Below are 14,427 nucleotides of genomic sequence, written 5' to 3'. Positions count from 1 at the left end.
TTGACTGAAAATACCCTTTACTAAGAAGACTGTAGGAATGGCAGATTTGAGGGTTTTGTCAAGTTCAATTTAAGATTATCAGTCCAATTATTGTATGAAATGATCAAAGACAATCTTTATAAATTAAGTTCACATTAAAAATGTCTTATTCATTCAAATGAACTGTCATACCTTATATATGACACCAGATATAGCAAATGATTTAAAATAATTATAACAAAAGCATTCTTTCTACATATTTAAAAACCAAGTTGCAGGGTGATAACTTTTGGTAGGTAGGATTAAAAAAGGAAGGGCTTCACATATAAATTTTAAAACTATATGCATTTAATTTTATTTTTAAAACAAGGTGATAAAATACCTCAATTTCAGAAATTTGATTTTTCTGACACTGAGCTCCACCTGCTGGTAATTTCTTACCTATCGGTATTACATAACTAAAAAGAACTAAAATATCTATGCTAAGGGGACTGTTGTCTCCAAAACGAAAATACTGAAAACTCTACTTAGGAGGCATGAAGGAAACATCTTCTTTCTTTATAGCTACCATTTATTGAACTTAGCTATATACCAGGCACTGTACTAAACATTTTTGCAAGCGCTATTTCACTTAACTTTCAAGACAATTCTATGAGATGACTTGCCACTTTTAACCAGTAAGGAATCTTATCTCATAGAGGTTATGTGATTTTGCCTGTGGTGATACTTTAATAGCACAGAGGATTTGAACTAAAGTCCCTCTGATTACACATCTGTTGGCTTAGTAACCATGCAACATTGATTGTATAAAATAGAAACTTCCTGACAGAGAAACTTTCTGTCAGTTTCTCTGACAGGAAAACTTCTGTCAGGAAGTTTCTATTTGAGTTTGAACCTGCCACACCGATTCTGATAAAGTTCCTTAATCTCTTCAAGCTTCAATGTTCTTGTCTGAAGGGCTGGAATAACTCCTTTGCAGGACTGTTTGCCAGTAGTATATAAAGTATGTTATATATATAGCATACTGCTTAGCACATAGTGAAGAGTAATTAAGGATTAGTTCTTTTAGTAATTTTTGTTAAATGGCATGTTAAAATTACTTATGAGGCTTTATTGACAAATGTCAATGAATCAAATTAAGTATCTATCAAAGAATCTTTTGGAAACTTTAAATTTTTCCATTTTAATAGCTACCAAATAAATTTGTTTAGAAAAACCCTCCCTCCAAAATAGAACATGTTTCATACAATAGCTAAATTTTCTGTACTCTTTACTCATCTATAAAACCTACAGAAATACTGATCATCTATAAAGCTATCAAAAAACTCTACAAAGTGAAATCAAGATAACCAACTACAAGATCCAACTCCGACTTAAAAAAAAAAAAGGTAGAAATAGTAAGATATCAATGAGTAAAATGTAAAATGAAAATTGTTAGCAAAAGTTGAAGTTTAACACTAAAAATTACCTTTCAATCATCAGCAATATTTTTTAATCCTAACAAGGGAAAAGACTTGAATAATTTGTGGGAGTTATAATTTCACAAACATAAACATTATGTTTAACATAAAAAATATCTAATTGTTTAAAAATACAGCTTCAAAATTTTTGAAACTCAGCTAATGAATTAACTAATAAATCGTACTAATTTTACAGATCTAGCCTCAAACAAGTATAGAATATCTGCAATCGAGAGAGAACTCCCCTCTGAATACAACTGAGAACTCCCCACAGAATACAATTATCCGTTGCATATCCAAACTTCAGCTGAGAGAAGTGACACTAAGAAATGATTGTTAAAAAGCACACCCAGTCCACCACCCCATTATTCTAAATCTAGATTATATTATTGAATAAAATCAATTTAGAGACTGCTGCATTCTTAGGCCCATATAGAACCATTTTGATGTCATGGCCTCCACTTTCACTGATGGATTCTAGATTCTGCAAGAGATGGCCTTACGAATCTCCTTCTTACATTAGCTTTAGTGATATTGTAAAGGGCACTGCCACTACAAAAGTCAGAATTAAAGCCTCCAGTAAGAAATTCTATTAGGGCTCAATACAATGAAAAGCTTTGCTTCCCCTGCAATGTGACATGCTTTCTTTTACTTAAGAGTGTTATATGACTTTATCTCCCTTTTCATTTTGGCCTTTGGAAAGCTTAGAGACAAAATAATAGCTCTAGGGTAGTAACTATACATACATCCTATAAACTATAGTCTTGATATCCTGTTACAACTTACATTGTTCCTGGTTCTCATTTTATTTTATATTTATATTTTCCCGAATGTTGTTGTCATTAGCTACCTCAAATACTCTGGGGAGTAAGGCAGGAAATGAATAAATGAGTAAATGAACACAAGCATGTAAATCTTTTACAAAAAGCCCTGCAATGTGAGGTTTACTTATTCAGGGAGCTATAACAGTCTTACCACTGAACAACTTAAAACAAAAGCCTGATTACCAAGAGTTGGTGACATCATGCTCCTTGGCGTCTTCAGACCCCCAGACATGGTCATTCTACTGAGCTACCTTTCTTAGAGGTGATAAAGCTGAAGCTTAAAGCATCAGCTTTTTCATACTTCCTGTTAATCATCTGTTTGACTCTAAGGAAAATTAGAAGCAAACAAGAAGCTTCCCTTGTGTTCTTTGGTTTTCAGTTATAATCACAAGTTATATCATACACCTACTCAGCAAGAAATCAAAGCTGTCTCTGACTTTGGGAAATGAGAAAGAGGCAACTTCCCCCCAAATCGCCCAAGAAAACAGTAAGGAAGAGCGGACAAAAATTAAATTAACTCTACCTAAACTGACTTATCTGAAAAAAAGTTAAATTAGACTTTCATATTCCTGTGGAGAACAAAAGACCAGTGTTTCATTGGTCTAGTGTGACTAGTCCATGCTTGTTTTACTTCCCATATACCAAATTATCTTAAGTGTTTGCAATAATTACTCCATCACCTTAAAAGCATGGCCTATCTTAAAAATAGAAACAATTATGATTTAATTCCTCAGCATAATTTTAAAATTATAATGAGCAACCACTAAGTTAAAATTAGGCCTCTAAATTGTATGCTGTCATTAAAAGCTAGAAAGCACATACTTATTAATTTCTGTTGAGTTAAATAGCTAGCAAAAAGTCAGAATCAACATATCTATATATTACCTTTGTATCATAGTCCTTGGGAATAAAAGAAAGCCTCGTGGATTGTCATTATTATTTTATAAAGCCTGGCAATGAAATTTTCTGATTAAATTCATGTTTAATACACAAAGACAATTATATGAATAAAAGATGATACAGAATACTGTATCATACTAGAAAATGCTAACTGATCAAAATACAGAATCCTATGTTCAATTAATTTGTATTAGATTTAATACAGGAATTAAATCCTGGAAAACATGATCAAATATAATATGAAATTGATGGCAGTTATCCAAAAAGTCTATATAATTCTATTACACACAAAAGGAGAACAAAAACGAATCTCAGTAACAGTTTTCAAGATTACTTGAATTTCATCTCATGCCATCCAACCCATGAGCGAACATGACAGAGTTATCTGGCAATTTTCTTTTCTAATAACACACCTACACTTGAGCCTAATAAATAGCAAAGACTATGAATATTTTATAAGTAATAAAATTGGAAAAGGCTCACTATATCAAAAGGTACAGCTATCTGTAATAATTATATAACACTGCTAACATAAGCTATATCTAAATACCCACAACACAATTAATAGAAAATTGAAATAACTATATATATAATGCAAGTCTATACTCATCCAGGTCCCTCCCGATCCAATGCTACAATTAATTACATTTCAGATTTCTGTTCGGTGGGGTGTCGGGGTGGGGGGTTGCCTAAATTATTAAGGTAAACATCTATATTTCCCATTTCATTTTATCTTATTAAATACCTCCCAACAAAAGCTTTTGGGAATCAACAATTTGGAATGAATCACGTAAGTACAGATAAACAAATTTTCTATTTGTACTATGCTCCTGACATAAAACTTGAATCAAGTATAATAATGAATTTTCCTAAGTATCTGAACCACAAATTATATCTATATATTACATTTTATTAAACTATAAAGGAAGAGTTTTGACACCTTTAAGTAAGATTGGTTCAATAAATATTTTTATTTTAAATTCCAAATATTTTTAATTTGAAAATGCAAATATAATCAATGCCTTTTGTCTATGAATTCTTACCTTGTACAGCTCCAGTTTAAAAAAGAAACAGAGGAAAAGTTCGCAAGTCAGTAGTCAATAAAAATGGAAACCTGGAGAGTAAAGCAGGAGAGAAGAGGGAAGTGGGTCATATCATAGTACCCTGAGGCAAGCAGGGGAGTATGGGAAAAGTGAGAGAAGAGGGAATGAAAAGCTTTTCTTACCTCAGGCCCTCTTTTTCATCTCCTTTTTCCTACTCCCTTTTTGTTTGTCCTTTTATCTGCCTCCCATTTCTGTATTTTCTTTCTCTCCTGTTCTTTACCTTTCATCTTCCTCACCTTTCTTTACTGATCTTCCTGCCCTCACCTGTTTCTCTTGCAACCTTTCTTCTGACATATATCTCCTTCACCTCTTTCTTAATTCTTCCTTAATGGCCTTAGCAACAAAAAACTGGGGGAAAGAAAAGAGTTCCCGCCAAAATTAAATTTTAATTAGGACAGAGTAATTTGTCCCCTTGTAAAAAACACAAAAGTCCTTTGTGGAATAAGAACAATGTTCAGGCTCCACAAAAACTGCGCCTTATTATGAAACAAACAAACAAACAAACAAGAGCCATTTAACTACCAGAGTTTCAGAAAGTAGCTATTTGTTTTTTTGTTTTTGTTTTTGTTTTGAGATGGAGTGTTAATCTTGATGGTACAATTTCAGCTCATGCATCCTCGGCCTGCCGGGTTCAAGCCATTCTCCTGCCTCAGCCTCTAGGGCAGCTGGGATTACAGGCGCCCACCACCACGCCTGGCTAATTTTTATATTTTTAGTAGAGACAGGATTTCACCACGTTGGCCAGGCTGGTCTTAAACTCCTGACCTCAGGTGATCCAACTGCATCAGCATTCCAACTGCTGGGATTACAGGCATGAGCCACTGGGCCAGGCCAAAAATAGTTATTTGTAATGACTAAGGTTCTGGAGACTTTAGGTTAACTAAATTTCTCAAAAGACAATTAAAGCTTTTTCTTACTAACTGGATTCCATCTCTACCTGACCTTCTTTAGTCCTTTGTTCACTGACTTCTGAAACCAGGTGTCTTTCATAATCCACATCCTACTTTACTTCAACTCCTCCCAAGTTACATGCCTAACCCATACCCTCCTTGTCTTTGCTAAACCCATTTGCTTACACCTGTAGCCACCACCATTCCTGGCTATACTACAGAAAAGAAATGTGTTCTTCTTTCTAAAATTTCAAGAACTTTTCCCTAGCCTTCTCCTCTATTCTAAATTATTTTTTCCTATATACTTCTCTTAATCTAAACTACTTTTGAAAAGCGAAGAGCTAGGCTTACACAAATTTGTGAAATGGGCTAAATTAATCTTCAGCAACTTTTCACCTTCCCTTCCAGCACTATGCCCCTCACTAGCCTGCCTATCAGAATAAAGACTACCATTCAAAGTATGATTTCACATGCTTGTGCTATCCACTTCCATGCTGACTCCACTGCCCCTGAATTCCCCAAGCCCTTGATTTGAGGTACATATTAATGTCTGATGATGCTTAACATGCTACTTCTCCAAGAGGCATTCAGAATTTAATAAGGATCTTTAAGACAAAAATCCTTTGCCCAATAGTCATTATTTTTCAGCCACAAGAGATCTGAAGAATACAACACTTTGTTATCAAAAATAATAGCGAACTATAGTTTCTCAGTAAAAGAGAAAGAAGAGGAGGTACATGGTCCATAGAAGAAACGTAATAATAATGGTTAGAGAGTGGGTAACAGAGAAAAGTAAGCATGGCATATATAGTTTAAAAAGCTCCTCCTTCTCCCAGATAATTCTGAAAAGATAGCCATAGAAAGCTCAACACACAAACTAACATACACACATGTACACACACACACATACACACACACACACACAGAGACAGAGAGAGAGAGAGAGAGAGAGAGAGACAGAGAAGTTAAGCATGCTTTCATTTTGGTCCTATGTTAAGTTAGAACAATTTTTGTCTAAAATTTTTCATTGAAGTACAAGATGAATATAGCAAAGTTTACATATCAAAAGTGTGCGGGTTATACATTTTTGCAGACTGAAGAAGTCCTTGCAAGCAGAACACAGATCAAGAAGCAAGTCACCGTCTATACTCTAGAGGTCTCTTGTGTGGCCCCTTTCAGTCTCTACACCCACTCCAACAAGGGGAACCACCATTCTGACTTCGAATGTCATTGACTACTTTCACCTTTCTTTGAACTCCATATAAATGGAATCACAGAATATGTACTGTTTGGTGTCTTTTCACTTAATATTATTTTTGTAAGATTCAGCCATACTGCTCTATGTAGTTGTAATGTTTATTTTCATTACTGCAGAGTATCCCATTGGGTAAGTATCCCACAATTTATGTATTCTACTATTGATTGACATTTGGACAGTTTCTACCTGGGGTCATTATAAATGGTGCTCCTGTGAATATTCTTGTACATGCCTTTTTGAAAGACTATATATGTATTTCTATTGGGTGTATATCCAGGAGCGGATATACTGAGTCACAGGGTGTGCACATTTCCTTCTTTAGTACGTACTGCCCAATAGGCTTTCCAAAGTAGTGGTTGTGGCTAAGAGATTTTAGAGGACATTCTGGCCCTGCTTAAATAACATAGCATACCAAATTTCTACTTTGCCTATCTATAAATGATGTGTTAGTCAAGACTACTACTCTGCATCCTTTCCTTTCTGTGAGAATTATGAGTTTATTACTTAATCACACAGATTCCAGACTAATTTACCCCTATACATTAGCTGAGTGTTTTGGTTTTGTTTGGTATTTATATACAAGGAATATGTGGACAGCGTCACACATTTAAGTAAAAACTGCTACCTAAATGCTGATGGTTTCATTTTGCAACATTAAGCATGTTCAAAAAATTTTTATTGAGTACCTACTCTTTGCCAGGTACTGTGTTAAGCAGTAAAAGTTTATATAGAAAATAATTATAAGAGATGCAATAGGTATAATAATAGCATAAATGAAACCATTTGTGGACATTTACATTCTCAGTACTCTCATCTACCTCTCGGACATTCCCTTTCATTTACTGAGGTATTTGGCAAGTAGCTTAAGATTATTTTCTTTCCAGCTCAACCCCCAGCATTATCATAAATGATTCTTATACTCAAGGCCTCAAAGTTCCTCGGATGGCTTCACCTCCGAAAGTACTCATCTATGCTTAACTTCAGTAACTCATTCTACCATTTGTAACTTGGAACTTACCAGTCAGAACTTCTTCACCTGTAAGATTTCAAACCACACTTGATAGTTACTTACTCCAATAACACTTGTTCATAACTCAATTGATACAACCATCCCAGGTAATACCCCCAAAATTTTTCTCCCAGGCCTTCAACCCTTATATCTTCCTTTCTTGTTTTGCTCGTTTCATAGCATCATGTCTGTGATTATAACCAGTATCCATTCAGATTAGTAAGAGTTCATGGGGCCACACAGAGTGGCACACACCTGTAGCCAATCTCAGCACTTTAGAAGGTTGAGGCAGGTGGATCACCTGACGTCAGAGTTCAAGACCAGGCTGGCCAACATGGTGAAACCCCGTCTCTACTAAAAATACAAACATTAGCCAGGCTTGGTGGTGGGCGCCTGTAATCCCAGTTACTTGAGAGGTTGAGGTATGAAAATCTCTTGAACCTGGAAGACAGAGGTTGCAGTGAGCCAAGATCGTGCCACTGCCCTCCAGCATGGGCGACAAGAGTGAGACTCTGTCTCAAGGAAAAAAAAAAAAAAAAAAAAAGTCCATGGTAGGGGCCAGACAAGGTAAACCCTTTAGGCAGGTCATTTAATGAAATTTGTTGTTTAATTCTAAGCGAAAAGAACAAATCTGGAGGCAACACATTATCTGACTTTAAATTATACTACAGGGCTATAGTAACCTGTATTAGTCCATTTTTACACTGCTGATAAAGACATACCTGAGACTGGGTAATTTACAAAGAAAAAGAAGCTTTACTCACAGTTCCAAGTGGCTGAGAGGCCTCACAATCATGGTGGAAGGCAGAAGGCAAAAGGCACTTCTTACATGGCAGCCGACAAGACAGAATGAGAGCCAAGCAAAAGAGGAGACCCCTTATAAAACCATCAGATCCTGTAAGACTTATTCACTATCATGAGAACAGTCTGGGGGAAACTGCCCCCGTGATTCAGTTACCTCCAACCATGTACCTGCCACAACACGTGGGAATTATGGGAGCTACAATTCAAGATGAGATTTGGGTGAGGACACGGCCAAACCATATCATAAGTAAAACTGCATGATACTTGTACAAATATAGACACAGATCAATGAAGCAAAATAACCCAGAAATAAAACCATCTACCTACAACCAACTGACCTTTGACAAAGTTGACAAAAATAATGAGGAAAGGCCACCCTATCCAATAAATGGTGCTCTGAAAATTGGCTAGCCATATGCAAAAGAATAAAACTAGATGTCTCTCACCATATAAAAAATTAACTCAAGATGGATTAAAGACTCAAACGGAAACCTGAAACTATAAAAATTCCAGAAGAACACCTAAGAAACACTCTTCCAGACATCGGTCTACACAAAGAATTTATGACAACAACCCAAAAGCAAATGCAACAAAAACAAACATAGATAAATGGGACTTAATTACACTAAAAAGTTTCAGGCAACAAAATAATCAATCAATAGAACAAACACACAATCTACAGAATGGGAGAAAATATTTGCAAGTTATGACTCTAACAAAGTACTAATATCCAGAATCTATAGGGAACTGAAACACCACAAGAAAAAAATGAACAACTTCATTAAAAAGTGGGCAAAGGAGGCCAGGCGCGGTGGCTCACGCCTGTAATCCCAGCACTTTGGGAGGCCGAGGCGGGTGGATCACGAGGTCCGGAGATTGAGACCATCCTGGCTAACACGGTGAAACTCCGTCTCTACTAAAAATATAAAAAACTAGCTGGGCGTGGTGGCGAGCGCCTGTAGTCCCAGCTACTGAGGAGGCTGGGGCAGTACAATGGCGTGAACCCGGGATGCAGAGCTTGCAGTGAGCCGAGATGGCACCACTGCACTCCAGCCTGGGCAACAGAGCGAGATGCCATCTGAAAACAAAAAAAAAAGAAGTGGGCAAATGACATGAACACACATTTCTCAAAAGAAGACATACACATGACCAAGAAATATACGAAAAAAAAGCTCAGCATCACTAATCATCAGAGAAATGCAAATTAAAACCACAATGAGACATCATTTTACGCCAGTCAGAATGGCTATTTTGAAAAAGTCAAAAAACAACAGATGTTAGTGTGGATGTGGTGAAAAGAAAATGTTATGCACTGTTGGTGGGAATGTAAATTAGTTAAACTTCTATGGAAAACCATATGGAGAATTTCTCAAAGAACTAAAAATAGGACTACTACTATTTGACCCAGTAATCCCACTACTGGGTATCTACTCAAAAGAAAAAAAAAAAATCATTATATCAAAAAGACACCTACACTCATACGTTTATAGTAATACTTTTCACAATCGCAGTCATGGAATCAACCTAAATATCCACCAATAGTTGATTGGATAAAGCAAACGTGGTATATTTACACTATGGAATATTATGCAGCCATAAAAAAATAATGAAATAATGTCCTTTGCAGCAACTAGATGGAGCTGGAGGCCATGATCCATCATCCTGAGTGAAAAACCTCAGAAATAGAAAATCAAACACCATATGTTCTCACTTATAAGTAGGAGCTAAACAATGGGTATACTGGACACAAAGCTGAAAATAATAGACACTGGGGACTCCTAAAGGGCGAAGTGGGAGGAGCGGAGGGGGTTGAAAATAACCTATCTGGTACAATGTTCACTACTTGGGTGATGGCTATACCAGAAGCCCAAACCCCACCATTACACAATATATTCATGTAACAAACCTGCACGTATACCTCCTGAATCTAAAATGGAATTAAATTTTAAACAAATTTTTTTTTAAAAAAAAAAAAGTAAAAGCCTTCCAAAGAATAGGGAAATTATGCTAAGTGTGGTCAAGAAATTTGGTGTTTCCCCTGAAAGTCATAAAAAGCCATTGTCTCCATTCTTGCTGGGACCACTATAACCAGACTGATTTGAAATTTTAAAAGATAACATTGGCTAGAGTAGAGAATAGGTTGGAAGAAAGCCACTGTAGATGGTGATAGACAAGTTTAATAGCTCATTATTTTATAACTGCATTTCTTAATCATTCTTTTCATTACTAGTGAGTTGAAAAGTTTTTAAATATTCTTACAAAAATTTATATTTAATCTATTATGAATATCTTACTCATAATCTTTGTCCATTTTTAATTGGTGCATTACTTTTTTCTAAACCAATTTGGATGATCTACTTATACATTTACAAACATTAATACTTTGTAACATCAGCAGCACATATTATTCCCAGTTTTTATCCTGCATTTTAATTCAGTTTAATTTCAACACAGGAAATTTGGAATTAAACTGAATTTAATTTAATTTAATGCAGTTTAATTCCAATATAGGAAAATGCTCACTAATATTTTCTTCTAGTAGTTTTGTGGCTTTTAAAAAATATTTGAGTATTTAATACATCTGAAATTTCCTCTTTATGTAGCACAAGTTTAAAATCAAAACTGATATTTATCCAACATATAAAGTTTTGTTTTTCTCAAAATATTATTTTATTAATATATATAAGTATATATGATACATATATAAATACATATACATAGGCGTTTACTTCAGCAAAGTGCTCCTATTAGTCTCTCTGAAGATTGTTTCTTAACTATGTAGTACCCTTCTAGTTGTTCAAATGTTTTCTTTCTAATATCACCAGTATGACAGCATTAATTCAAGTTTCAAAAAGAAGGCAGATTTAAAAATTTGAATTTGTTTATATTCTTCTTATAGTCCTCTGATAACATATACCGTATAGTTAAATACAGAATAGAAGTGTAACCGATACTTTTTGAATGAGTTGTTTCTCCTTCCAAGGAACAAATGATTTTTTTACACAACCTTGAGAATTTTCAAGAAAACTTAGCCTCTACTCTCAAAGATCTCTAAATAAATTGTGATAGAGAAAACCTTTCCTTAGTTTCAGATCACATCCTTCATCTGTGATTTGCCAAGTAAACCGATGATTTAAAAAATTAACAGTGGATCCATAAGCTTTTAAATATGTATAATGAGAAACAACTTTCTGCATAATACTATAATAAAAAATAGGATTTAAAATTCATCTGGTACCAAATGAGGCAATAAATCATTCACATATTCTCTTTATAAAAACTTTCAATTAAAGAAATTAATGTCATAAAATAATTTCAAAATTCAGAACATAAGATTTTGGAGATAAAAACATATAAATCCTTCACTACATACATTGTCAAAACTCTACCCACAATTAAGTTGCCAGATAGCAACACCTTCAAACATAATTTTTGTTTGTCTGTTTTCTAAGACAGGGTCTGGTTCTGTTGCCCAGGCCAGGGAACAGTGATGTGATCTTGGCTCACTGCAACCTCTGTCTCCTGGACTCAAGCCATTCTCCCACCTTAGTCTCCTGAGGACTACAGGCACGTGCCACCACACCCAGCTAATTTTTTATTTTTTGTAGATACAGGGTTTCTCCATGTTGCCCAGGCTAGTCTAGAACTCCTGAGCTCAAGCGATCCACCCACCTCGGCCTCCGAAAGTACAGAGATTACAAGCATGAGCCAGTCACCACACCTAGCCTTCAAATATAAATTTTAAAACAAATACTATTCAGTTTAATAGAGAGATTAGCAACCAAATTGTATAGGTTGGAATGACTTTTTTCAAGTTGAAGAAAATTAAATTATTTTAAAAAATAGTAACAAAATGACTTGAACATGTTATATGATGGTTTACATGCCAAGCAATTACTTTTTGATTGATTAATTTTTTTAAGGAGCACCCAAAAACTATTGCATAGGCAGGAAAAAAGAACTATTAATCTATCAATAGAAATTTCTTTAGCAATTTCATTCTTAACAGGTATTATTTCATTAGAACAATGTAAGGAAAGAAAAAAGGTTTAAAAAAATTTTTTAAGTTATTACAGCAAATCAGCAATGCATTTAAATATCTTCCTTTTTCAGGTAATTAAATTTCTGTTCAGTTTCTCAAACAATATTCCCGCATTAAGCTATATCATCATAGTCCAAAGTTTTTTTTTTTTTAATTAACACAAAATGAATGCCAGGTAATACTACCTCTGTCAGGTAAACAGTTAATCTAAAAAAGAAAATCAAAGGAAGAAAATCTAATTGGTATATAAATAATAATGAAATTGTTCTCAATAAACTAAAGTGTTTTACTACATTTAACCTTTTCTGCATGAAACTGTTTAAATCACTTAACTTTCTCTCTGCTTTCATTTTTTGTCTTTATCTGGAATGGTATTCCAGTATTCCCAATTTTCTTGAAAATGTACATTTGGGTGTCAATCAATTGATGTCTAAATCATGACAAAAGAAAAAAAAAATCCACCAATACCTGAATACAAAAAAAAACAAAACAAATTGAAGACTGAGTGTTAAATACTGAAGCCTAAGGAATATTAATGATCAATTTCATCAGAGTACTTAGTTCTATCTGATGTTTTCTTGTTAATCCTTTGTTTACTGCAATTTTCTGCTTGCTGAACGTAGATCTAAGAGTGCAGAGACTCTTGTCTACTACTCCAGGTTATCTACATCCATGGCACATAACAGATACTTATAGAAGTTGGTTAACTGTAGCCAGGCGCAGGGGCCCACTCCTATAATCCCAGCACTTTGGGACGCCGAGGCGGGTGGATCCCTAAGTCAGGAGTTCAAGACCAGCCTGGCCAAGATGATGAAACCCAGTCTCTACTAAAAATACAAAAATATTAGCTGGGTGTGGTGGTGGCACCTGTAATCCCAGCTACTCAGAAGGCTGAGCTTGAGAATTGCTCGAACCCAGGAGGCAGAGGTTTCAGTGAGCCGAGACTGTGCCATTGCACTCCAGCCTGGGAGACAGAGTGAGACTCCATCTCAAAAAAAAAAAAAAAGAAGTTGGTTAATTGTGTTTCATGAGAAGGCAGGGGAGGGAGGGAAAAGTGGAAGAGACAAAAAAAAGAGGGAAAAGGAAATGGAGAAAAAGGGGAAAGAACAGGAACAAAAACCAAATGTGCATTAAGCACCTTCCTAATTGTATCTGGGGCTGTATATTGTTTTTACATTTATTCATAAATTCATCCAACAATCCTATGAAGTGTATATTATTAATTAGATTTTACCAGTGAAGATATTGTAGTTTACCCGGTGAAAATGCACCTAAAGGCAATTAAACCCAGGATAATTTGACTCCAATTCCCACATTTTTTTCCACCCTACCCCAACGTTAGAAAGATAGTCTTTGAACAATACTGAGAGAAAGGGACCAAAGGAAATGGAAAAAACAGGTTTCAACTGGTAGAATTAATAAAATCATGGTATTGCATAAGATGGCAGAAAGGAGAACTGTTAAAAGGAAGCAATATGAGTATCAAAAGCTGTTATTTTCCACAGCAGCAAATTTAAATATATAGATATATTATTTTAGTAATGAATAAATAAGATATAATTGTACTTAGGGATTTTTTTTCTTTCATCAAATTAAACTATAAAAGAAAACTAACATTAAAATATTGGGATTATGTGCTATGTTTTATAAAAATTGCATCATGTAAAAATTTAAACACAAACTTTAATTATGTATGAGAAAGGAAAAAAGCAGACTTCTAATAGTTAAACTAGTAACACTAAAAATGTCTGAAAAAATAGCTGATCAACTCTAATAATGTCATAAAAAGGCTATTATGAAGGTAATACATAAGTCATAGTTAATTACATGACATTTTTTTTAAAAAATGTTTTCCAATCTATTGTGGCTAAAGGACAACAATATTTCAAGTACAGAGAAGAGTAGATCCCAAACATGCTTACCTAACATCTAAAAATTAATAGTTTGAATTTTTAAAAGGAAGGATTTATGCTTAATGAGAAAATAATACCAAGAACAGGGAAAAAAGACCAGCAAAAAAGTAAGCACACATATTAACTTATTATTGCTTCTGTGATGTTTAATCAAATAATCAAATATTAGACAATACTAGTTTACTAAGTGACAAGCACTGTTCTGCATGCTTTAAATGTATAAATTTATTCCTGCCACAAACTCA

General features: G+C 34.6%; 1 protein-coding gene across 15 annotated transcripts in view; it reads right to left on the bottom strand.

The window, feature by feature from the left end:
• Window positions 1-14,427, bottom strand: part of FER (FER tyrosine kinase) — a 439,449-nt gene that overhangs the window by 270,779 nt on the left and 154,243 nt on the right. The window contains exon 11 of one of the 15 annotated variants that reach the window (XM_045394866.3): window positions 4,212-4,277. The exons of the other annotated variants lie outside the window; for them this stretch is intronic. Coding sequence (XP_045250801.1) covers window positions 4,254-4,277 — 24 coding nt within the window. The 3' untranslated portion in view covers window positions 4,212-4,253. Of the gene's footprint in view, window positions 1-4,211; window positions 4,278-14,427 lie in introns of those variants that run through there. 15 annotated transcript variants of the gene reach the window in all.

Source organism: Macaca fascicularis, chromosome 6 (assembly GCF_037993035.2).
Source record: "Macaca fascicularis isolate 582-1 chromosome 6, T2T-MFA8v1.1".
Classification (NCBI taxonomy): Eukaryota; Metazoa; Chordata; class Mammalia; order Primates; family Cercopithecidae; genus Macaca; species Macaca fascicularis.
The sequence above is the reverse complement of the archived record's forward strand: the minus strand, read 5'-3'. Positions and strand labels throughout refer to the sequence as shown.